At 42.1% G+C, this 23,160-nt stretch overlaps 1 protein-coding gene across 9 annotated transcripts in view; it reads left to right on the top strand.

The window, feature by feature from the left end:
- Positions 1–20,805, top strand: part of BBX (BBX high mobility group box domain containing) — a 150,091-nt gene extending 129,286 nt beyond the window's left edge. For all 9 annotated transcript variants that reach the window (XM_071433500.1, XM_071433495.1, XM_071433497.1 and 6 more), the window contains one exon: positions 2,552–20,805. In XM_071433500.1, the coding sequence (XP_071289601.1) occupies positions 2,552–2,639 (88 nt within the window). In that variant the 3' untranslated portion in view covers positions 2,640–20,805. The remainder of the gene's footprint in view (positions 1–2,551) is intronic.
- The last annotated feature ends 2,355 nt before the right edge of the window (positions 20,806–23,160 follow it).

Here is a 23,160-nt window from a genome sequence, read left to right as displayed (position 1 = left end):
AATGTCTGCTTTGCCCCACTTGCTTAGTATTATTAAGTCTTCACCTAAATGACAGTGTAATCTGTTTAGCAGTTAGTAAAATGAACCCTCTCAGTAAGCTTACGTACCAATTTTTGTATGTAAACAGGTTCATATGCTCCTTAAGATCCTAATGATTGAGAATTATCAGATGCTATGTGTGAGATAATAGCAGATTTAAATAACTACTGCATGATGATTTGCATTTTCCAGTTGCCTAAAACCTAAGATGGTGGAGAAAATTTAATACATTTTGAGATTATTTTTTTTGTGCTGAACATGGCTGAGGGAAGCTAACTAGTTATTCTTACTCCTGTGCTTTGCTGTGTAAAAGGCAAAGCATCTGCAAAATTGCATGGGGTAGAACAACTCTGGCTGATGAAAAGCCATGGTAGCTTAGGTTGGTCCTCTCAGTTATTGAGTAGGCCATCCATACAGATCAGGTGGAGAATTACTTACTTATGAATCGGTACAGAATGGTCAGACCTGTGATGGGAGTAAATAAATTACAGCAGGTCCTCCTTGGCTCTTGATTATCCAGTGTTGTTCTTTCATGGAACTTACTGGATATGAAACCCCGTCCTCTCCTGCAATGAGAACTTGTTGAGGGAGCATTGGGCCGGTTTGAAATCATCACAGCCTCTGCAGATGCCATTTGACAGATTGCTGGCTGCCTAATGATTGCTGCTCCTCAAGGCAGCAGTTCATTAAACCATTCACAACCTCAATTAACTGTTCCTCTCATGGGCCCCATTGATGAACCCAGTCCTTTGTGTTCTGGCTGCACATCAAATGCTCAAAGACTTTTTAGAAGCTCAGGAACCCTAAAAGAAATAGATCTGCTGGTTCCTCTCTGCAGAAGGTGTTGTCTTGCTTAAGCAGTGTTGGGTGAGAAATTATTTCACACTGCAGTCAGTCTGTCTGTCATCATAAGCCACATAATGGAACTTGTGGAAGTGCTGTGCTAAGCTCTGCTCTCACTCACACCATTGTGGTTTCATTGACTGCCATTAACACTGACCAGAAATGCACAAAAGCAACAGGATTTGCTCTGCTGTGGTTTTTCTTCCTTGTGCCTCTTTAAAGTTCTTGTCCTCCTCTTGTCCTTGTTGAAGTGAGCTAATGTTTTGCAGAGCTTTGTGCTTGGGTCTTTCTCTTTGAATGCCATCTTTTGTCATGTCATTATGTAGCTTTGGCAATGCAGCACCTTTCATAAGGCCTGAAAATACCAAATGGGCAAATATCCCACAACTGTTGGAAATGCCATTTGGTAATCATCCTGAGGAATGTGAAATGACAACAGGGGAGGACTCTTCCAGTAGAAAGTTAGCCACGTCTCTCACTGACTTGGCAAATGGAAGTCAAAACAGAAACCTAAATCTTACAGGCTAGATGCTTCTCTGTTTTCTACTCTGCCAACTGTTGTTACTTTTTGTAACTCACTTTATTTGCAAATATCCAGAAATGTGAAGAAAAGAATTGGAGGTTTGCTTGATGTGTTTCTTCAGTGTCTGAATGTATTTTTTTTAATAGTTTCATAGAGCCTTGGGACATGGAGTCCTTCTGGCAGCGTGGTTTTCATTTGAAGTCTTCTGCTTATCTTCATTTACCTTGTGCATGCCCTGATTAAGCACTGTGAGTCTGAGCTGCATTTTGTGCCAGGGCCACTTCATTGCACTCCCCTTGTGTGAAGCACATGAGTACCTCTGCTGGGGGTTTCTGCTGGGGATCTTAGTTTGGCCAGAGTGAGGTAAAGTGTCCCTGGTGTAAATAAGAAGCAGGCCCCAGATTTTCATTGCTACCAATAACAAATACTGTAACAAAAATATGAGAGTAAATAACAGGCAGTGACATGCTTGGTGTATGTATTTTTAAAAGGCAAGCTGCAAAGGAATTCTCCCAAGTCCATTTGATACCATGACTGATGTTGATTTCCAGCACATAATTCTGGTACAGTTTATTTTTACAATACCCTGTGCCAAGAGATCGTTTTTAAATTAACACTGCTGTAGTAATAAAAGAGTTGTGCTAGGCTGATGTAGTCAGGTAACGTGGAGGAATCCCAGTGCAACTCTGCTGATGAGTATATTTCCATATTGCTTAAAAGCTGTCTGTTGACTCATGACTAACATGATCTGTGCCTCTGTGCATTTACCTTTTGCCACACATACTATCTGCTCTGCTTCTGAGGGCTGCAGCAGCTCCCTTACAAAATGAGTCACAGCACTTGTGTGCTCTTAACTTACTCTCATGCTCTGGATTTTGCTTTGTGTAGTCAAATACCATCACATCTGGTTTTTCCTGCCTTTTCATTGTGATGTAGGTTGTCCTGTTGTATGTATTACTGTTGTAGGGACTCCTCTGAAAGCAGGTGTAACCAGAGTACGTGAGCACCTGCAGCAGTGAGGAGTTACCGTGTGTCTGTGTCGGGTGCTAAACCCTGCAACTGCTGCTTCCTGTCTTTTCTGGTCTGATAACAGCACCTCCTGTGCTCTAAGTATTGATGGGTGGCTTTTCTTCTCTTCTTTTGCAGAAGTCAGAGGGCCACACCTCTCCCACATGATGGACAGCCAAATGAAATGTCTCAGGCTCCAGTGCTTATTTCCTGCGCTGACCAGTGAAGCTCCACTTTATTGTAAAACATTGTGCTTTACCTAATATCCTAGCCTTGTCTTTACCAAGGGAAGCTAGTCAGTCCATATGATGGAACTAGAGACTGCAATAAAGTACTTATTGCTCTGAGTGGCCCAGAATTCACTGGAAGCCAGACATTAGCAACTTGGGCCAGGTCCTCAAATTGGAACCCAGTATGTAGGAGGGTGATACTGTCTATTAATGAACTGAAATGGAGTGGAATGATCCCAGAGCTTGCTTTCTATTGAAGGCTTTTAAACAGTAAACGGGTGGTTGGTGTGAAAAAGGCTGCCTTTACTGTTAGCTCACACAGCATCTCTTTTACCAACCAGAGAGTACGACAACTAGTTTCATATAATATCTAGTTATTCTAAATGAAAAAGAAAAAAAAAAAAACAACAAAAACACTGACGCACTGCACTAGTTACTATTAGATATTCTTAGTCATTTTTGTACATGAAGATTTAAGTTCTAAGATGGTTTATATTAATAGGTTATGCCTACGTTTATATTGTAGAATGAATTTAAAACCTGTTCCAGAGAACTCAAGGCAGCCTGGACAGATGTACCATTGTTAGCGGTGTTTGGGCAGCCACGTGGTCCAGATGTTCTGCACTTTTATATTTGCCACCGGAGTGGTAGAGTTTACTGGGAAAAGTTCTGACAGGCTATGTTTGGGTTTGTTTCTTTTTAATTTAGCTTTGAATAACCAGGATGATGTGCATTAGAAAAAGGTGTGGTGTATGGAAAAGAAAATATTGCAGATAATTGACTTGTCTTTCATGCCTTGGAGGGTTCCTTTATTTTTGCATAGATAGCTGAGCGACTTGGTGAAACTTTCCTGTAAACAAAAAGTACTGCAAATGCGTTTTTCAAAAGTGACCTTAGTATTATTTCACAATTCTGAATAACTTAAAACCATGACGTTTCGATATAGTGTACACCAATACACATACCTTTTGCATTTTACAGACACTGGCATTGTTGTAGTTACTATGCACAGTCCAAATCGGCTTCAGAGTTTGCATAAAGGGCCAACTACAGTTTGTGTTGGTAAAGTGGAAAGCTGTATACAGTTAAACTACAACTGAAGAGTAGCGTTTGACTGAATTCAGACTACAAAACAGATCCATCTGCCAGTTTCTGTCTCTGCTTGTGTTGAATTTTTGTGTTTTGCTGTCATAAATACATCCCAAAAGCAGGCCAAGTGTATCACTTGGCCTGTTACCTTCACTATTCTGACTTACACTATTGTTTAACCAAGCATTGATTCCTACAAATAGATGCAAAATGATCACTAGTAATTGATCTAAAGCTACAAATTCAACAGGGTACTTCTTCTATAGCACAAGATGTTTCCCTACTTTTTGCATTGTAGCACAACAATTTACCAAATTGGACTCCAGCAATAATTTTCTATTAGTCTTCGTCATACCGGCTGAACTTTTGATAGTATTAGATTGAGTTTGAAGTTCTTTGAATTAAGTCTTTAAATGATGCAAGTTTACATCATTCTATCAGGCATTCTTATTTATACTTGACTGAATTGATAATGTGTTTTGAGGTTATTTTGTAACTAATTTGATGTAATAGCCATATGGACAGTAATTATTAATGCTTGCTAGGTTTAGCCTTTCATTGTTGTAGTTAAGTGAAAGTCTCTGGTTCAGTGTCAGGAAACAACATACAGTGTACCACAAGAGTTTTAAGAAAGGATTAAAGGTCTGACAAAAGGCACATAGCTGGGGAAGTGTCACTGAAACAGCAACATCGAGGATGCATGTGGTGAAAGAAGGGAACAAGAGAAGAACAACAAAATTTACAAACCAATGAGTCAGTGAAAAGGCTTTTTTAAAAATTCAGGTGACTAAATGTCTAAGAGCCCCTAGAATGCTATTGCAGCTTATGGTGGTATTTTAAATAAGATTTTATTAAAGTTTTATAAGTTATTTTAACAAAACAGGAAAAATTTAAAAGACTTAAAACTTGTGGGTCACAGCAGGGTGGCTTTTGGAGTTTTGGACCACTTTATAATTAGCTGAAATCCAAATATGTTACAGTGCAGGCCGTTCACGTTGACAATGGTACTAACTTATTTCTCTAGAAACCTTTAGAGTAGATATATTTTTGTCAAAGCACCCCATCCTTCCTCGATTTAAATTTCAATATTGTTCCTGGAGATATTTCTGTATATTAATGGTACCTTTTTTAAAAGAAACAGAAAATTACTTTTTTCTATATTAATTAATATCTTACTTGATCTGCTTTTCCTTGACTTTCCCTTAGAGAGGGGGTAGGGTTGGGTCAGTTTACTGGATATGACTGTTTTCAGATACTTACAAACCTTTTTGTAGATATGCTTAATTTTTAAGCGATTAGGCACTGAGAGTAGCAGAAATCCTGCAAAGCTTTATAGTTCACTAGGCATTTGCCTTTGTTGGTTCTATGAGTGATGTCTTGATTTGAGTAGCTAGAATTTTCCCTGAATCTACTAGAAGGGGTATCAGTATTTTCAGGTAACAAAGTCTGTTAGCACAACAAAAACTTCAGACCAATATCTTACTGTATTGGGGTTGGGTTTTTTTTCCTTGTTTGTTTTGTTTTAATTTTTATTAATTTCAGCTGCTTTCATTTTGGAAAATCTTACTGCTATTGTGTGTACTTCAGTATACCAGCAAACACTGTTACCTGTTAACACATTGTCCACAAATGCCTCTAGAGAAGAAATTGTTGCACCTTATGTATATCTCAAGCAAACCAAAATATGATGCTTTTCTGCTTTGTTTATTCTGAATATGTTGTATCATACTTTACTGAACCCATTTTAACTTAGCTAAAGCTATCAATATTTATGCATTTCACATTATTTTCTGGATCTGAACCTGTGTATAAATCTTTCTTTAAAAAAAAAAAGACAAGCATTTACTGTAGTTGTCCTCTATGACTTATCCATGGGAGGGGGGAATCTTGTCTCAAGTGTAAAATGCAGTACTGTCCCAGTTTTACTTGGCTTTTATTTATTTTGTCATCTTCAGTATTTCATAGTTCTGAGGCATACGAAATGCATTGTCATGGCCGAAGCTACAGATCTAAGAAGCTGGGAGAAAATTACTGTAATGTCTTCTTAATTGTTCTAGTACTGTATACAAATATGGGAAATATGTTCTGCAGAACATTTGAGATGCAGATTCTTATCCCCACAGTAGGCTATTTTCCAGGTATTAGACCAAATCAATCAAAACTTCATATCTTACAGGTCTTTTCTGACTAAATTATTCTGAAAATATTTATGGAGATTACTTAATGCTCTGCTTCTGGCAGTAAGTACCCCTTGAATGTGCTGTGATTTCAGAAAAGAATATATTTATTTAAGCTCTCTGAATGCTCTTTTATACTAATACGGTATCCCAAAGTCAGGAGCAAGAGATTTCTTGGTAGTTTGGGTTTCTATTTTATAGCACTGGTGCATGACCTTTGAAATTAAAGTGATAAGCGTTGTTGGAAAGGGGCACCAAGAACAAGGGACTGGTAGAAGTGTGTGGGTTTGTGGTGTTTAAATTCCAGCTTTGGTCTGTATTATTTGGGTGAAAGCTGCCTTTGTAGCACAAGGCTGAAGAGTATTCTGTAGTTTGTATCAAGTAGAGAGTTGTAAGTCACGTCAGTACAAGGGAATGCCTTATAGTTTGGATGCTGTCTTTTGCAACAGGATATTAATTGAAACAATTTTAATTTTCACTGCCTGTTTAGCTACTGTACAGATACTGAACCAACTGAAAGCAAGTTTTAGACATGGGGCAGCTAAGAGCATGTAAGGAAAGCTGTCCTTTATTCTCAGTATGGCAACATTATGGCAACAAAGGAGAATTAGAAAAGAATTTAGATGTGTATATATAGGGGTGTGTGTGTGTGGATGTGTGTGTGTGCGTGTACCTGTGTGTGCCTGGGTGTGTACATTCTGCAAAAAAATGATGTAGGAAACCAGAAACATGATGGGTCTACAAGACACTATAATGTATGTTGACCCTTTTGAGTGCACTCCCTTTTTTTTTGAATGCTGAGTCTAATATGGCTACCTCTCCTAAAAGACTACTTTTGTTAACTTCCATTTACTTGTAGGCATGATCATGTAATCTTTTTGGCCATTGATACCATTTGTATATCGCTGTGTGCTTTATTTTCCAAGAGCAACATATATATAGCGCAGACACCATAAAGGCTGAATATACAGTAGTAGCCAAACTATGTTGCTGGAGCATTTTTGTTTAGCCTCTGCCACAGTCCTATGGGTTGCAGGACCCACTAGCTCTGCTTGGTTCAGTGAGATCAGTTTCTGTAAGAGCAGAAGATGCAGTGCTTGAAGGGTGGTGGACTTGTGATGTTTCCAGAAGTGTCGAGTAAGCTACATGCTGCTCTTGAAACAGCTTCTGGAGTTTACGTTCACAGTCCTGATTTTGCAAGGAAGCATAACTGTACAACTTGGGTGTTGTATACCCTACATTATCCATTAGATGCCGTTTGTTTGCTGTGCTTGTTTGATAGGTTGTAGAGCTCCTTTGCCATGTTTTGCAATACTCGTGGCATTCTCCCTACCCTGTATGTATTTTTGAACTGTCAACTACAGCTGCCAGGATGCTGAGGCCCTTCAGGACACTGAGTGCCATGAACAAGTACATATTTAGGCTGTGAAAGGGTTACTTGCCTCCTCCCCTGAATTCCCCAAGAAAAAGGCACAGTGAGGTTTATGGTCTCACCGAAGTACTACCATAGTCATTTATATACTCAGTATTCTGTACTGAATTGACAACTTTGAAGAAGCTTATAAGATGAATGTCTATTTCATGTTCCCCCACTAATTCTTTGATGGCAGAAATCTAGGAAGACTTGACATGAGATCTCCACTTAGCAACACACCCAGGTGTAGGCTGGAAACCCCTCTTAAGGGGCAGCATTGTTGTTGTCATTGTGACAGTGTGGGAGCCCCGATCACAGACCACTATGCTTTTGGATTTAAGCTTGGGCTTACATGGTGTTCCTGGGGGAAGCATGTCATCATGACCTAGGGCCTTCATTGAGGTGGAATTTTAAAACTACTGCAAATAGCTTAACATCTATGGAGTTCTTCCAAAGAATTATACTGTAGTTTCTGAATCTTGGCTGTTTAGCATATACTAGGAGACCTGCGCTGTACTCCACTGGAAAAACCACATCTGTTCAGGAAAACTGACTGGGCTCCCAAATGTAATGCTCCTCTGCTCTTTTCAGCTCCAAGCTGAAACCTTGTTTGCCCCTCAGTACTGCTGTACTTCAATCAGTGGTTGGGTCTTTGAGGGCAACAAAAGCAGGAGAGGCATGTACTTGCCTGTGTCTGCATGTGTGTGTACGTACACTCACACACACAGTGGAGTGCAGTGACTTCCAGCATGTACTCTGCGCTAAAGTGTTCCTGTGTTTGCTCATAAAACAAACAACTTTGAAGTTTTTCAGACGATAGTTTTCCAACTTCCTTGCTAGATTTTAGTATCTTTTCTTCACATTAAACAGCATAAGGTGTGAATTTCAAAAGTCACATCTGAAAAAAGCACAGAACCTGTTGACCTGGATCTACAAAAACCTTCTTTCTCAGCAGTGCTTGCTTTTAATAACCAGTATCTGTTGACAGTTTCAACACAACTGATTTGCTATGATCTTTTTTCTTGGAGCCCAATCCTTCAACTTCTATTCTCACATGTATTTCCACTGAATTTCAACTTAGTATATAGTTTTATTCTTTCCAAAGTTTGGTGTAAACATGCCTTACAATGGTTCATCTCCATCAATGGTATAACAGAGCTACTGCCTTCTTAGTTGTGTGTAGTTAAGTCAGTAAGCACATTTATAGAATGTCATACTTTACTCAAAAACCTCTAATTTGATACTTCTAAGTGCACATGTTAAGTCATGTGTATAACATGCTAAAGTACATCAAACTGTGATAATGAAGCTGAATAAAAGATTTAATAAAATATTTGAAATATTTGATAAGGACCTTTAAGTAGATTTCTTTATGTTCATTCTATTTTGGTTATCTAGCGTGTGCCTGTAAACAGTTTCCCATTTAAAACTAATGATTGCAAATAAATACTATTCAAATGAGCTTCTTTGATACTTCACCTGCTTTACCATCAAATGATTGTTTACTTTAACATATGGCTGAGTTAGCAGTATTTGCAGAATTTGTTTTTAGCTACAGTACAAACTTGTTGGGTTGTTTATATTTAAACAAGCTCATTTTCACCAGAAAATGGAAGATGCCAAAACCCAGGGATGGATCCTCAGAACTGTATGCTGTAGTTTTCTGTCAGATCATCCACTCAGCTTCTACACAATGACTGTGAAGATGTCATTTACTTTGCAAAGAACTTCTGCCCAGTTGTTCTTCCGTACATGTGTCTGTACTGGGAGCTTCCATTTTATTATTTAAAACTTCCGAGCCTGGCTCAGCACTGTTGACATTGCTTAGAAGATCCACAGATCCATTCAGGTGCCCTAGAATTCTGCGGACTTATATTGCATGAAACTGGAGATTGTGGGACAGAGAGAGCCAGGACGCAGTGCAGTTAGGCTTTTGAAGAAAAGCTTGCCTTTTCTTCTGAGCTTCCTAGGTATCTACTTCGTTTTTGTGGATTTTGTTATCTTTGCACAGTTGGGAAGCTTGTTGATAGTCAACAGAGATAACAGAGATAAAAGAGAAGTCATCCCACAGAAGAAGCCCTTGCTATGATTTCAGTCTTTGGACATAAGAGAACTTAATAATGGTTTATCTTTTAGAAATAAGTAGCAAGCAACATCAATGCCTAAACCTAAAGGTAGTAGGTTCCCACTACTTTGGAAACTTGTTTAAACCAGGAGTCTGCTCTGCCCATATATTTTACAGTCTTGAGGCTTGAAAATTAGACCATTTGAGATCTTCTCTTTTTCTGTCTTTGGATGCCTGAAACCTCCTTGATTGCCATGTATTTTTTGATCACAGAAGACCGCAGAACAGACTTCATGAAGCCAATAGACACTGGCTGTTCACGTGGGAGCAGATCTGTCTCTGAGTCAAAAGCAGAAGAAGGGAAACATTTAGGGGTTTTTTTATCTATGTGCTATTTACTCAGGAAAGAAGAAACGTATGCAATTTTGCACTGCCTTTACTGGGTATGCGTCAGTATCTCTGCAAAAAAACACCAGAAATGGAAAAGCTTCAGCCTTAAAGGCCATGTAAAGGTCATGGGAAAGGGGAAGGAAAGTTCTGATTCAGTGAGCAAAAAAAGTGGAAGAAATTTTAAGAAATGCATCTTCTGTCAGTATCCAATGCCCTGTCAGGGACCTTGAAATCACTATTCACCTTTTTTTATTACTAAATTACCTTAAAACAGTTGTCTTCATTCCTTGAAGTCCCATCTTTTCTCCTCTGTTTTCATTTGGTTCTTCCAACTAAAAACCTGCTGAATTCAGCTAATTCTCAGTGCATCTAGATCTGGTTTGTTACCCAGCTCTCACTCAGGTTGCTTTTTCCAACTGCATGGCATTTCCACTGACTCTTAACTGTCAGGTAAGGTAAATTTCAACTAATACTTCTGGAAAAACACAGGATGGAAAGGCATCATCCAACTCAAGCACCATGCTTTGCTAGACACTGCTATTCTCCCCTCGATACCATTGTTGGGTCCCTTTCATTGTTCATTCTGGAGTTTTTTAATGTACAGCTAACCCTGCTTTCAGAGAGACTTTTTTTTTCCTACAATGTGACAACATGGAGTGAGACACACAGTATACTTGGGCATGCAGTAGCCATGCTATACACCAGCTCATGTGGCTGTCAGTTCTCCAGTAGGACACTAGCACTTTGTAACAAAATATGAGATGTGTTCCTATCTCTGCTGCAAAGTTCTGTTTTGTTTTGTTTTCTGAAATAAAACCTGTAAGATACAACATCTACCTTCTATCCAGTGTCAAATTCTTTTTTTTTTTTTTGGTGGACTTTTCTTACCACAGCAGCAGTAAGAAATTGAGCTCTAATACAGTTGTATTTAAAATATACTTGAAATTTCATCAAGGCTTTATTGGTTGTCTTCTGATTGGAGAATTATTAGATGTTCAGCAGAAATGCACTGGCCCACAGTGTCACTGCTGCAAGCCCAGCTGAAATTCCAGTTGAAAATCCAGCCTATATGAAGTACAAAATACAAAACATGTAGTCCATATAGAGCAGCACTTTAGCTTATTTGTCATTCTGTGAAACAAGAGGAACTGATTGAAATAGACCCAAAAGTCAAGCCAGTTGAGTCAGAATGACATGCTTAGCATTGCAGCACACTAAGAGAAGGCAGGTTGCTATCAAACAACACCCAACTTAAGAAAACAAAAAGGGTGGGAAAGAGAAAACCTGAGGTCCTGGGAGGTGTCATTCCAGTCCAAAATAAGTTTTTGGAGTACATCTTTGGAGTACAAGTTTCATATATGGCCCACCAAAGGCTTCCCAGTTACAGCAGACCATCAGGCTTCAGTCAGACCAATCTGAGCATCAGTTTCCTTCCTTCCTTCCTATTAAGGGTGGGTTCCCTTAATACCTGGTCAGCACAACTGGGTTATTAAAACACTCTGCTGTTTTTGGGAGTTAAGGAGAATTTGGAAATCAGATAGTGCCAATCTGTCAATAGTTTAGGATACATAATTTTGGTTTTGATGTCCAGTAATGACTTTTGTAATGGCTTTGGAGTTTGTGTGTTTTCAGTCTTGCAAATCCAATGTCATTGATTCAGGCAGCCTGCAGCACGCCATTGCCATTGGCATCAGAGTGATGTCATTTGAAGCAAATTCACTGCACATCTCTCTCTTGACAGATGATTCCCTTTTACATTTGTGATTCATCTGGTTTGGGACTCCCAGCTGTGGTGTTTGTCATGAAGGTGGGCTCTGGCAGGGGGAGGTTCTTTTGCTACAAGCCTCTCCAGGATGGCAAAAAGTTTGTCAGTGCCTCAACAACTTTGTGTGGGCTCTGTGCTTGCCTGCAGCTGCTGAGATAGATTTTTATAATACAAAGTGAAACAAACCCAGTTGGGAACTCGATGATGAAGTTGGACCTTCATGAGTTTCCAGGTTTCAGTAGGCAGTACAGAGATTGACAGGTTGTGGCAACAAGGCTGTGTTTGCTTTTGTTTTGAAGAGCAGAGTTTTCTAGCAGAACTAAGATGGTAGGGAAGTTACCATCACAGCAGATGGACAATTCATTGTCTTCAAGAGGTTCCAGTTTCAAGAGCAAGATTTGCCAAGTGGTCTAAAAAAAGAGCAGAAATTACAGTTTAAGTCTGTGTCTTGGAATGGATGCTGTGTTTTGCTCGAGTGACTGTAGCAGTAACTTTTCATTACTTCAGTTAGAAGTAATGTATGAGCTGCTTAAGGGGTGATGCAGTTTGAAACCATCCCATTACTCCCAGATGACAGATGTATTTGGCACGTGGTGTAAGTGTTGCTAATGAGTGCTTCCCTGCAAGTACATCATAAATAATATCAAGTGCTCATCTTTATTTGAATCAGTAATTCAGAAAATTCTTCTTGCTGTCCTAAGTAAATACACTGTGCTTGGCTGGCACAAGGCATAGTTGTCCACTGGAAAGTAATGGAGGGAAGGATTTGCTTTGTGACTGTTAAATCTTGATACATAATTTTTTTTTCCAAACATCTTTGCTAGTAATTGTCCGTAGTGCACCAGATTTAGGACATAGTTAATTGAACTCTGAGATCTTTCAAAGTGAAGGTAATTACTTATTTCTCATGCAGAAAACCATGCCAGCAAGGAAGTCACTTAGGGATGAAGGGTTGCATTTTTGAAATAACTAATTTATGAGGATTTTACTCATGGTATGTTTCATGGGTGAGAACCTTGAAAACAGCATAATACACAAGAGTCGGTATAAAAGCATTAGTTTCATATTCCTGGATTCTGATAATCTACAACTAATTTAAAGAACCTAGACCAAAAAATAGATATTTCCTGTTCCACCTTGACATGGTGGTTCTCTAGTTAAAGGCTAAGGGTTGCCAGCAGGGATTTAAAAGCATCTTTAATGATGAGATAAAAATGTATTCTTAAATAGGAATTTCTGGGCTTTTAGACCACTCAGAAAATACTCAGTGTGCTTTGCAAGAAGAGCAATTTTTTAGTACTTTTGATAAATAAAACCACAAATATAGCTATTTCAACAGTCTTAAGATAAATAGAAAGTGACAAATGGAATTTTTTAGATGCCTCGGACATAGATGGGAGTCCCTCAGCAGTGCTGGCTTGTCACACCTGACAGTCCTTGTGGGAGGATGTGGTGGTGTGCCTGGAATGTTCATTTGTATCCAGCAGTAAACCACCATCCCACAAATCTCAGCCGCTGGAAATCCATTTCCATCAAGATACCAGGGACATGAACAGCATAAAAGCTGTTTAAAAAGAACTGCTTGGGTCTTTTGTCCCACTGAAAATGTTTTCTATTTGGTAGAGAGAGATCTCTTCCTTGGATGGTTTTCTTTATGTTGTTGCAGGAAGTTGGGAACACCAAGCTTCACTTGCAAATCTTTCACCTTGCTTTTCAATTATCTTGCCTTTCTCTCCTCTCTTTTTTTGAGAGGCTGAACACTTGGTAGACATCAGTAGCAAAACATACCACAGATTTTCAGTGGGATGGACAGTATCCCACACCTTCCCAAGCATAACTCTGAAAAACCTGCAGTGGTTTTTTAATTAGTATTTTAACAACAGTTTTCCTGAGCTATAGCTGTGCATCAAACACAGCTTCTGCAGAAAGATAGGCAGAGGGGGTGGGATCCTGCTGGGAAGTGGATAGAGCAGCAAAGCTGGGCTCCCCAGACCTTTTTTGTGCCTCTGGCACTGTGGGAAAGCACACCACCAGTGCCAGAGCCAGGTACCCAGCAGGTTTTTGAAACCTGATAAATTATTTCCTCCTCCTAGCAATTTATTGTGAGAGTAGATTCACAGTTTATGGGAATTTGGCCTGGTTCATTTTTTAGTGCATGGCTTAAGTTCACTTTTTTTTTTTTTAAGCCAAACCAAACCCCCTTCAGTAGTGCCTATTAGACATAAAACATTCAAAAGAACTCATTCTAAGCCTTAACTTGCAAAATAAAACTCAACACATTTCTAAATTTCTTTATTACAGGAGGAAAAGGCAGCACCCAGACAATTATACTTTTTTCTCCATAATTACAGAAGAAATCTTCAAATAAACCTAATATTGGTTTTTCCAGTTACTTTGCTCATACAGCCTCACCTACGGCAGCAGGCACACGTGGAGGCAGCCTGTGGGATCAGACATGCAGCATTATGGCTTTCCCTCCAGTGAAGGCACCCTGGCCATCAGAAAGCTGTGCAGCAGCCCCACTGCATCCAAAGGATGGGATAAGGGATGCCAGCTGCCAGGTGCTGCAGACAACTGCAGTTCGAGTTGCACCTGCGGGGTTCACGTAGCCAAGGGCTCTTGCCCTGCATGTTTTGTCAGTTTGTAAAATGTTGCTTTTGATTTCTGTGTCTTTCACCTGCTTGTGTTTGAAAGCTGTTCTAGGCACTTTGCATGGCAGAGGTTGTGTTGGCAGCACAGTTCCCTGCAGGTTTGAGTTGTTACAGGCAGAGATTGGCAGTGGAAGCACCAGATACTTGCTGTTGTAAACGTCATCTGTCTCCTTGAAATACTGTTGTGATGGTGGTTGTCTCAAGGCTCTGTGCACATGGCGTAATTGCTGATGTAAAGACATTTTTTACCCTCCTGTTATTGTTACTGAGCACTGCTTTCATCAAGAAACACGAACTGGGGAAGGATGCCACAGATTTTGACAATTAAATCTGTCCCTAGATGATCTTTTTTCATCCATGCGAAATTTATACATAGGGGTGGGCGGATTAACTCAGGGTGCAGACAGGCCTGTAAGGAAAGACCAGCACCTCCATAAATCAAATTCTGCATTTTCTGCTTGTGTTTCTAAGTTGCTAAAGTAATTGCTTACTGCAGAAATGGTGAACAGATGGATTCCCACTGCCATCCATAGGTGAGCATGGCAGACCAGTGTGGTTGCTGCTATGTGTTCACATCCTTTCACTCCTTGTAGGTTGACTGCTGTTACATTGCTGCATTAATTGTGCACCATAAGCCAGCTGAGAGGAGCTGGGGGTGGAAGGTCAGCTTTGGGCAATCATGTTACGTGAAACACAGCGTCACACATCACCATCACAGTAGTGTTGGTATTTCCTAAAGGTCTTTCATCTTGATGTTTGTGAGCACCTGTTTTAAAATGCCCAGGCTCCTAGCTTGACTTTTTTAAATTTTCTTCTTTTTTTTTTTTTTTTTCAAGACAGAATTATGTTTCATGTAAACCACATAATTATTTGGGCTACTTGTAGCAGATTTTAGAAACCAGATGCTCCTTGAATGCCCAAGCCATGCAATCCATGGGCAAGAGCCAGTGAAGGGTATTTAAAAGAGGCAGTGGTTCTTGTCAGTGTGGGGTTTTCTTGTTCATTATCAACTTGTCAGAAGATAGGTCAACATTTTTAAAGATGGAAAAAGGCTGAAGGAGGGCTTTCTGTGACAACTTTTGAATGTCAGGGTGGACATTTCTGTATATTCTTCTTCGTTTGCTGCTCCCCATTTCCATCTTTTTTCAGAGTGATTATAGAATTAGACAGGGTTTTGGTGGTGAGTGAGGAAAGTGTAAGCTGACTCTTAATAGGATGTCTGAAGTGCTTGTGTGTGTTCCTGGACTAACAGCAAGCTAAGGCAGAAAACCAAACAGCCAGACAGGATATTAAACACATCCCGGGTTGTGGCAGGATGAGATCTTGGCATTATTTACTTGGTGCAGAGTCACAGGGCCAGAAGGGACTTGGAGACATCAGCTAGACATTTTCCAAGGCAGATTAAGCTATACTTAGCACAGACCTGATGGGTGGATGGGTGAGTGTTGAACTTGTCCTTGAAAGCCTCTAATAGTGGAGAATCAGCAATTTCCCATGCTGTTTTTTCCAGTGTTTCGCTGTCTTTTTGAGGGTGGTTTATTCCCCCAGTGCCTAGAGTACAAAATTTTAGGGTATAGGAGAAAAAGACAGTGCCCTCAAATGACATTAGATTGAGGAGCATTTCAGCTGTTTTTATAAATGCAACCTAAAAAATAATGGTCAGATAAAATCTGAGACAAGATTTTCAAGGATCACCAGCCCAAATTTGCTCACTACAGGACTCCTCCATGCCTTTAGAAACCTCTTTCTTCAAATGGTGTGTCAGGTTGATGGTTAATAGCCATATCAGAAAGGTTCAAAGAGACCTTTCTCCTCATGCTGTGTTTTCTATCCAGTAGTTGCCTTCAATTTTTTTTTTACAGAGTTCAGACAGTGAAAAAACAGAAAGCCAAACCAAAAAATCCCCAGCCCCAAACCAACCCAGCTTGCCATCCTTTTTCCTTGCTACCCTTTTCAGATACTACAAGGCCATCAGTAAAGCCATATTACAAGGAGGAAACCAAAGGAGAGCATAATCCATTTCTTTAGGCAGTGCTTGTGCCAGCCACAGCAAAAGGCTGGAGAGCCAGCATGGCCATGGCCTACAGCTGTCCTCTCCCTGTTGCCTCCTGCCTTGGAAACAGCCTTTTTCCTTACTGTCCTCTGGTGAGATGCTGCTGGCAAGGCATCACCTGTGCTTGCAGCAAGGTCCCTGCCTGGGGTCTGATGCAGCCTCTCTCTGAAGACATGGGAAAAGCTGCATGCAGTGGTGTTGGCAGTGCAGGGACCGTGACATGCCCAGGTCTCTGCTTTAAAACAGGGACCCATGCTGTGCCTGCAATACTCTCTCCACTTCCAAACTAGGACTAGTGGAATAATTTTGAAACAGTTTGGAGACTAATGGAGCGGGGCCGGTGTGTTACAAGAGCTGTGCACTCCCCTGTTACCTCTGCACCAGTTTAGCCGGGGCATTGACACAGTTTATTGAGGAGTCTCTGGGTGACAGTCCATGCTGAGAACCCATTACTGGAAATAGGCACCCAGTGGGGAAGCAAAGGGTAGAGCATGTCCCTCAAGCTGGGCAGTTGCCTTCCTTTTCTGCCTGTTGTGGTTCGTCAGGAGGCTCTCAGCCTGGACTCCTGGTCGCTGTGCCTGGTGCCCTGTGCCTGGTGCCAGGGCTTTGCTGTGTTCACCAGAAGTTGCAGGCTTGCAAGAAATGGGTTGGCAAATCTCTTACACTCTCCTGGTCCAGGCATCAGGCAGAGATCACCCCAGCCATGCTGGCATGTGCTGGGATCCCACAGTCCTGCTCTTCTGTGTGGCCACACGAAGCTCAAGGGGGAAAAGGCAATGGCAAAGCCCCCTGGTCCCCATGGCAGCCGGCACTGGTGCCTCCTGCAGTGCACAGCAGCAGCCCTTTGTAGCCCCACAGTGCTGTGGTCAGGGCCAGCAATGCTCCCCAGGGCTGCCAAGGCTGCGAGCACCAGCCCTGCACAGCCATGGCCCCATGGCCTCGGCAGGAGCAGCTGCAGGCAGTGCAGAGGGGGCCCTGCTGCCAGAGGCATTCATTGCCTCTTGTCTGCTGTGGTACCCCAAGATCCCACTGAGCTGCTCCATGTGGTGTCACAGAGCTGGGCACTGACACCCAGGGAGTCACAGCAAAGCAGCACAGGGATTGTGTGCTGTGTTGAAGAGCTGAAACAAGTGGTACCACTGGCAGGACACAAAGCTGAGGCTTCCTATAGATGTTTGCTCCAGGTGACATCTGGCCCCAGTTAGGGGCATGGATATGGCAAGGAGCTTGGATGGATGGGGCACCCGGGTCTGTTCAGTTCCAGGATGAGCCTTTGATGAAACCCCTGTACTGACCAAAGACTGACTTTGAAGGGCAGTATCTCCACAGACAACCTCCTGCAGAAGTTGGCAGTCTCCAAGCACTGAGAGAGAAAATATTTAATGGCTTAAAAAGGAAAAGGGGGAAATGGAGCAGTTTAGAAAATGCAATTTCTTCAACAAGTTTGTGATTGAAAGAACTGGCACTATAAAAGGGGAAGCCAAACTTGTGGGAGGGATGAAATTAATTTTCCCCCAGCCCAATAATCACCCTGGCTTAGAGCTAGGAGTTTTTGCTCCTGTGAAATATGGTGCATGCCTATCAGGCTGCACTTCAGTTGCAAATTAACCAGTACGTTCAGTAGTCCTTGCTTTCACCATCAATGTAGTCTTTAGTGATGCCTGGGGAAGGAAAAGTGTTTTCCTCCATGTTTCACAGTTTTTCTCCTGCTCTCATAGACCCTTAATTCTTTGTGCTCCCCTTGATTTTCTCAGTGCTGCTCAGCCCTGGGAACCTTACCTGGAATAAGCAAAAACAAGTTACAGTGGAGACAGAAGTGACAAAAAAAAGTTGCACTATACAGCAGATCTACCAGAGTCAACTAGGGTATGATTTCCAAATTATACCCTGTTACTCAGTAGTGAAAAACACAAGACCAGCCAGTACAGATGAATATTCACCTGATTTTACAGTGTAATTGCTTCTCACTTAAAATTTGCCCTTTTTTTCCCCTTTCTCCCAGCATAACAACATGCTTCCCGCATTTTCCCTGCTCTTGAGTATCAGCATGTGATTTGAGTCCTGTAGAACTGGAGAGGAATTACTAACAGAACTGAAAAATAACTCTGATCCTTGCATGCACAAAATTCTTAGCCAAATACAAAAAAAAAAAGGCATTTCTCTTGTGTTGTGCTTGCACAGTTTCAATGGCAAAGCAAAGTCTAAGGGCATAAATACGGTGAAGTGATGCTCTGTGGTGATGCAGAGACTGAGGTGACTGAGTTTTAAACAGTGTCCCTACACATTGTCTCTCCTGATATAGCCATAAAGCTCAGTTTCCAGCTTTTGTGTGCACTCCTCTTCTTGTGGTACTTTCCTGCCTGCTCCCAATGGGTACCTGGATGAGACAAAGAAGGATACCTGCTGCTCAGATAGCCAAGATTGCTTCTGAGTTCACTTGAAATCCCAGTCAGGAACTTTCTGTCTTCACTGTTTTGTAATCAAAGATGCAGTGGGCACAATTCAGCCAGGACATGTTTGCCGGGCTGAGTGCTCATGCTATGTGTGCTCTTGGGTACAGACCATCCTTCCTTCCCTCACACTGCAAAACATCCTGTTCCATCAGGGCATCCTTCTTTCAAATACATATTTTTAAGCTCCCCTATCAAAATGTCAGAATTATTAGGGGAAACTATTTGTTTGTTGCTACACTTTACTTGATATATCTCTTGTGCTGTATCAAAGATGGCTCCTGTTGAGTGTGTGCTTTTGTCCAGATGTTGGAGCTTGCTCTGGAGGTTGTTTCTGCCTGGCTGGGGGGCCCAGGGGAACAGAGTGGTCACTTGTGCAGGTGGGACTATGCTGAGTCACACGGGTAGGATCCTGGTTTGGCAGGAAATGCAGCAGGCTGTGGGGGATACCCTCAACACTGGTGTGGTACCTGAGGCAGAGCAACTGCGCGTCAGGGTGTGGTCACTGATTTGGGAAGAGGCTTCTAGAAACCCTCAGGCAAGGAGTGTGTTAAGTGACATCTGTGTCATGAACAAAAGTGATGAGGCATCTCGTGTGAGCAGTGAGGGTTGGGCTGAGAGCAAAGTGATACCACTTAGAAGAGGGGCCTCACCTCCCCATCCCTGTTTTTAGGAGCAAATCCATTGGAAGGGGCACTGCCTGTCTGCATGTGTGTGCTCCCATTTTGCCTTTGCGAGTGGACCCCAAGACGCAAACAGGGAGCAGATTGGAAAAGGGTGGCACAAAAGGCACTCTAGGCCTTACTGGGCCTTTATGGTGCTCCCTGCAAATGTCTCTCCCTTCCTCCTCCCCTGCTGGCGGTTTGGGCTTGGCTCTTGGGCAGCAGCAGCAGCACACAGCGCTCTGCTCCCTGCCTGCTGTGGGGAGCACAAGGCTCACATGGCTCACATCTCTCAGTTGGAGATTTGACCAAAACGTGTTAAAAGTATTTCCTCAAATAGTCAGTTTTAATTTTAATAAGTCATATTTAGCCTTAAGGGCACTGGCTGTGTGAAAGGGAAAGGGTTATGTCCTGAAAGCAAAGTCAGATGAATGGGTGCCGTGTGAAGGGCTGCTGAGAGCTTGGTGTGGGCTGAGAGGCATCACATCCTCCTTAAGAGAGAGGAGTCCTTGCCATGTGGTTGAAAAGCATGGTGGGATTGACAGGGGAAGCACTTTGACTGAGAAATGTTCTTTTAGATTAAACAACAAATTTCTGCATGCACATACAGACTAGATCTTCGTAACGCGGCAGGCTTTGACAGTGTACTGCAGCATTATTGCTATTTATAATCGACAATTACTAACACTATAATCCAGTAAATTTAGTGGTAGCAATTACAGCAACATAAATAGCAATCCAGATGACTAAAGGCATTGCTGTCAATGCAGGTGGCAGCTATAACATTAGACAGAGAAGTCGGAGGGAAGATATCAGGACTCGATATGTGAGCTTGGGTCTGCTAGTGTTTTATATACCATTTTTAATATACTTCCTGAAATGAAGCTTCAGAAAGGTACACTGCCTCTTTAAAATTAGTCTAGGAACTACAGGTAGTTCACATTATTTTTAAAATAATAAATCTCTATATATATCTATATTAAAATATATATGTATACATAAGTTTGCTAGCCTACCTTGTGGAAAGGCTGCAGCTAAACTAAGTCTGAGCTAATATTGTATTACCATGGTCTTCTGGTTTGTAGATAGCCCTTCCTTATTAGATGAGGTTCTGTTCTTGCTCCACAGAAGGTGCCTGTGTATATAACTCCTTTGTATTGCTTTCTGCAGAGTCCCTTATATATTTCTTACTACTAATGCTGTGTAGAAAAGGAAATCCAGAGATTTTACTACTGATAATTAACCATTAATGGTCATTAGCAAAATAAAGATTTAGTTGTTTGAGAAACAGATTATTTATATTGTGTATGGTTTATTGCCTGATAACTTGTTTGGTGACTGGATATTCTTTTCCTTCTCCTGGTCCTTTTCTGCTTTTTCCAGCTATGGTGTTTACTCCTCACTTTGATTATCTAGCAGGCAATAAAGTATATTGTATGTTTTGAAGCCAAGTGGTGTGCTCCTTACTCGTGCACCGCAGGGAGCCGGGGCTGCTGCGGGCACAGCTGGCACCTCTGCTGCTGGAGAAGCCAAGGCCCAGGCAGGCACCGGGACAGCAGCCTGGCAGTTTCTGCCCCACAGGAGGGAGTGCAGCCAGGAGCCCTCAGAGCCTTGAGGAGACCGTGTGGACACAGAAGAGTCACTGCATATCTTCTAAACTCATAACCACCCTTTTTACATCTCTGGCATGGACAGCAGCAGCAGTGGCAAGTATTGTCACTGTCACTGGCAGCTTCTGCCTCTCTTGACAGCCTCATGCTGCTGGGTTTTCACCTCTGGGAATGGACATCAGCAGAGCTCCATGCTCATGCCAGGCTCAGGTCCTGTAACAGCTGGGGCACTCTGTGCTCTCCTACACAGTGCATCCTCCATGCCCAGCAGCTGCACAGCCAGGCAGTGTGTGCTGAAACACTGCTCCAGGCAACACACTCACACCCCAGACGGACCTGATCTGCTTGTTTGGGTCTGCATTACTTTGGTTTGCTTTGCTTTGAATGGGGAACCAAGTTCTTCATGGCAGTTCCTCCCTCCTGACATCTGGCAGATTTTTTTCTGTGGTTCAAAAACTTCATAACCAGATGCAACTGGTGGGGGTGCACCCTTGGTGTGTTTGCAGGAGGAGCACATCCTTCTCTGCTGCGTTCCCTTCCTCAGCTGTGGCTGCTCAGAGGCCACCTTAGTGCTGTGTCACCCCCCAAGGGGACACAGAGCACTGCCCTGTGCTTTATCCTGCCCTCAACAGCCCTGGTGCAGCACAAGGGGCTTCAGTCAGGCCACTCACCTGACCAAGCCAGCTCTTCTCCAGCAGCTGGGATGTGGGTGCATGGCCCTGCTCCTGTGCCACAGCTCAGGGGACAGGGGGAGCAGAGTAAACCCACCTCCCAGTAAAGATCCTAAGAAACAAACAGCTTCGGCATCTGGGGAAATGAAGCTGCTAAAAAACTCAGCCTTTATCAGTCAGCATCATTTTCTGGTGCTGGTTTTGCCCCATTCCACCCTGAAGCAAAAGTCTAAATGGTGGCACTGCCTGTACAGAAAAGCTTCCCAAAACCAGTATAAACCTCTCATTTGTAAGTCAAAATAATTTTTTTTTGTTTCAGTTCTGACCTTCACATATTTTGCTGCTTTTTGTGTGGCTGTATGTGTGCATGCTACATATAAGTACACCTTAGTCCATCCTTATTCATAATTTAAAATAATGGAATCTTCCCTGGGTACTGGTGTTCTAGATGGTGGCAGTTGTGAACATGACAGTATTTTTGCAGTTTTGTATTTGTGCAGCCCTGCTCAAGCTCCTACCTATGCACCTCTGGTCCCTGCATCACAAGCTGAGTTTCTTGGAGAGAGGGGACAGGCATAGGCTGCTGCACATGACTCCTTGAAAAGTACAAACCTCCAGTTTGGTCCCTTACCATCTGCACCTCTCCTGCTGGGGAAAAAAAAAAATGTGCTTTTTATAAGTATCTATGGGTTTTTAAATTTTTTTTTCTTTTGTTTTTGCATCAGCAGAGAAGATGAACCAGAGACTTGCATCCAGGCAATGGCCTGGCATCATCTTGCTGTGCTTTCTGCATGATGGGGGAAAAAGATCACTCTCACTTCTAAGCAGTGAGGCTTCTCCCTTGGACCTTGACCCCCTCAAATAATCTTCTTGTGTCCTTAGATGCCTGTGCCAGGAATTGGCCTCATTTTCACATCCCACCTGGAGAAATCAGTTGGTGAAGTAGGCAGCAGCAAAGCTGGTGGCTCTGAGTGGGTACAGCAGCCCACAACATCTATATTCAGCAACTAATGAGCACTGGAGAAGTCTCAATTATGAAGCATATTTTATATGCATGTGTCTGTATTGTATATTTTTTCCCTTTTAAAATTGCTAATTAGGGCATATTTATGACTGACAGTTTGGGTGTTGGTTTTTTGTTTTTCATAGGGCAAATTGGATGCTCAGAGGATTTTTTTTGCCAGCACAAATCAGATGAGCAAAAAGAAGGGCTACTGCAGGTACTTGGAGAAGGTAAATGCCTTTCTCTCCACATTAGTCCAGCTGGTAATCACAGGAACTGTTTGTACAAAATGAGCCTTGTGTTTGTGCTGGGCCTGGTGTCCTCAGAGGAAGCCCAGGGCAGCAGGTGCTCCCAGGTTTGTGGAGGGAAGGTTTGGGTGTGCTCCAGGCTCCTCCAGAGCTGTGGTTTGGTAAACCCCACATCTTCAGCCACAAACTGGAGCTCTTCTGTCTTTTGTTGCACCATTTGGTGAACAGTTTGAGCCAGCTTGCCAAAGCCAAGATCTTGCACCCCAGAG

Source organism: Agelaius tricolor, unplaced genomic scaffold (genome assembly GCF_023055355.1).
Source record: "Agelaius tricolor isolate 1412-34295 unplaced genomic scaffold, bAgeTri1.0.p SCAF_9, whole genome shotgun sequence".
In the NCBI taxonomy this organism is placed as follows: Eukaryota; Metazoa; Chordata; class Aves; order Passeriformes; family Icteridae; genus Agelaius; species Agelaius tricolor.
Note: the sequence above shows the minus strand (reverse complement) of the source record. Positions and strands in the feature narration are given on the sequence as shown.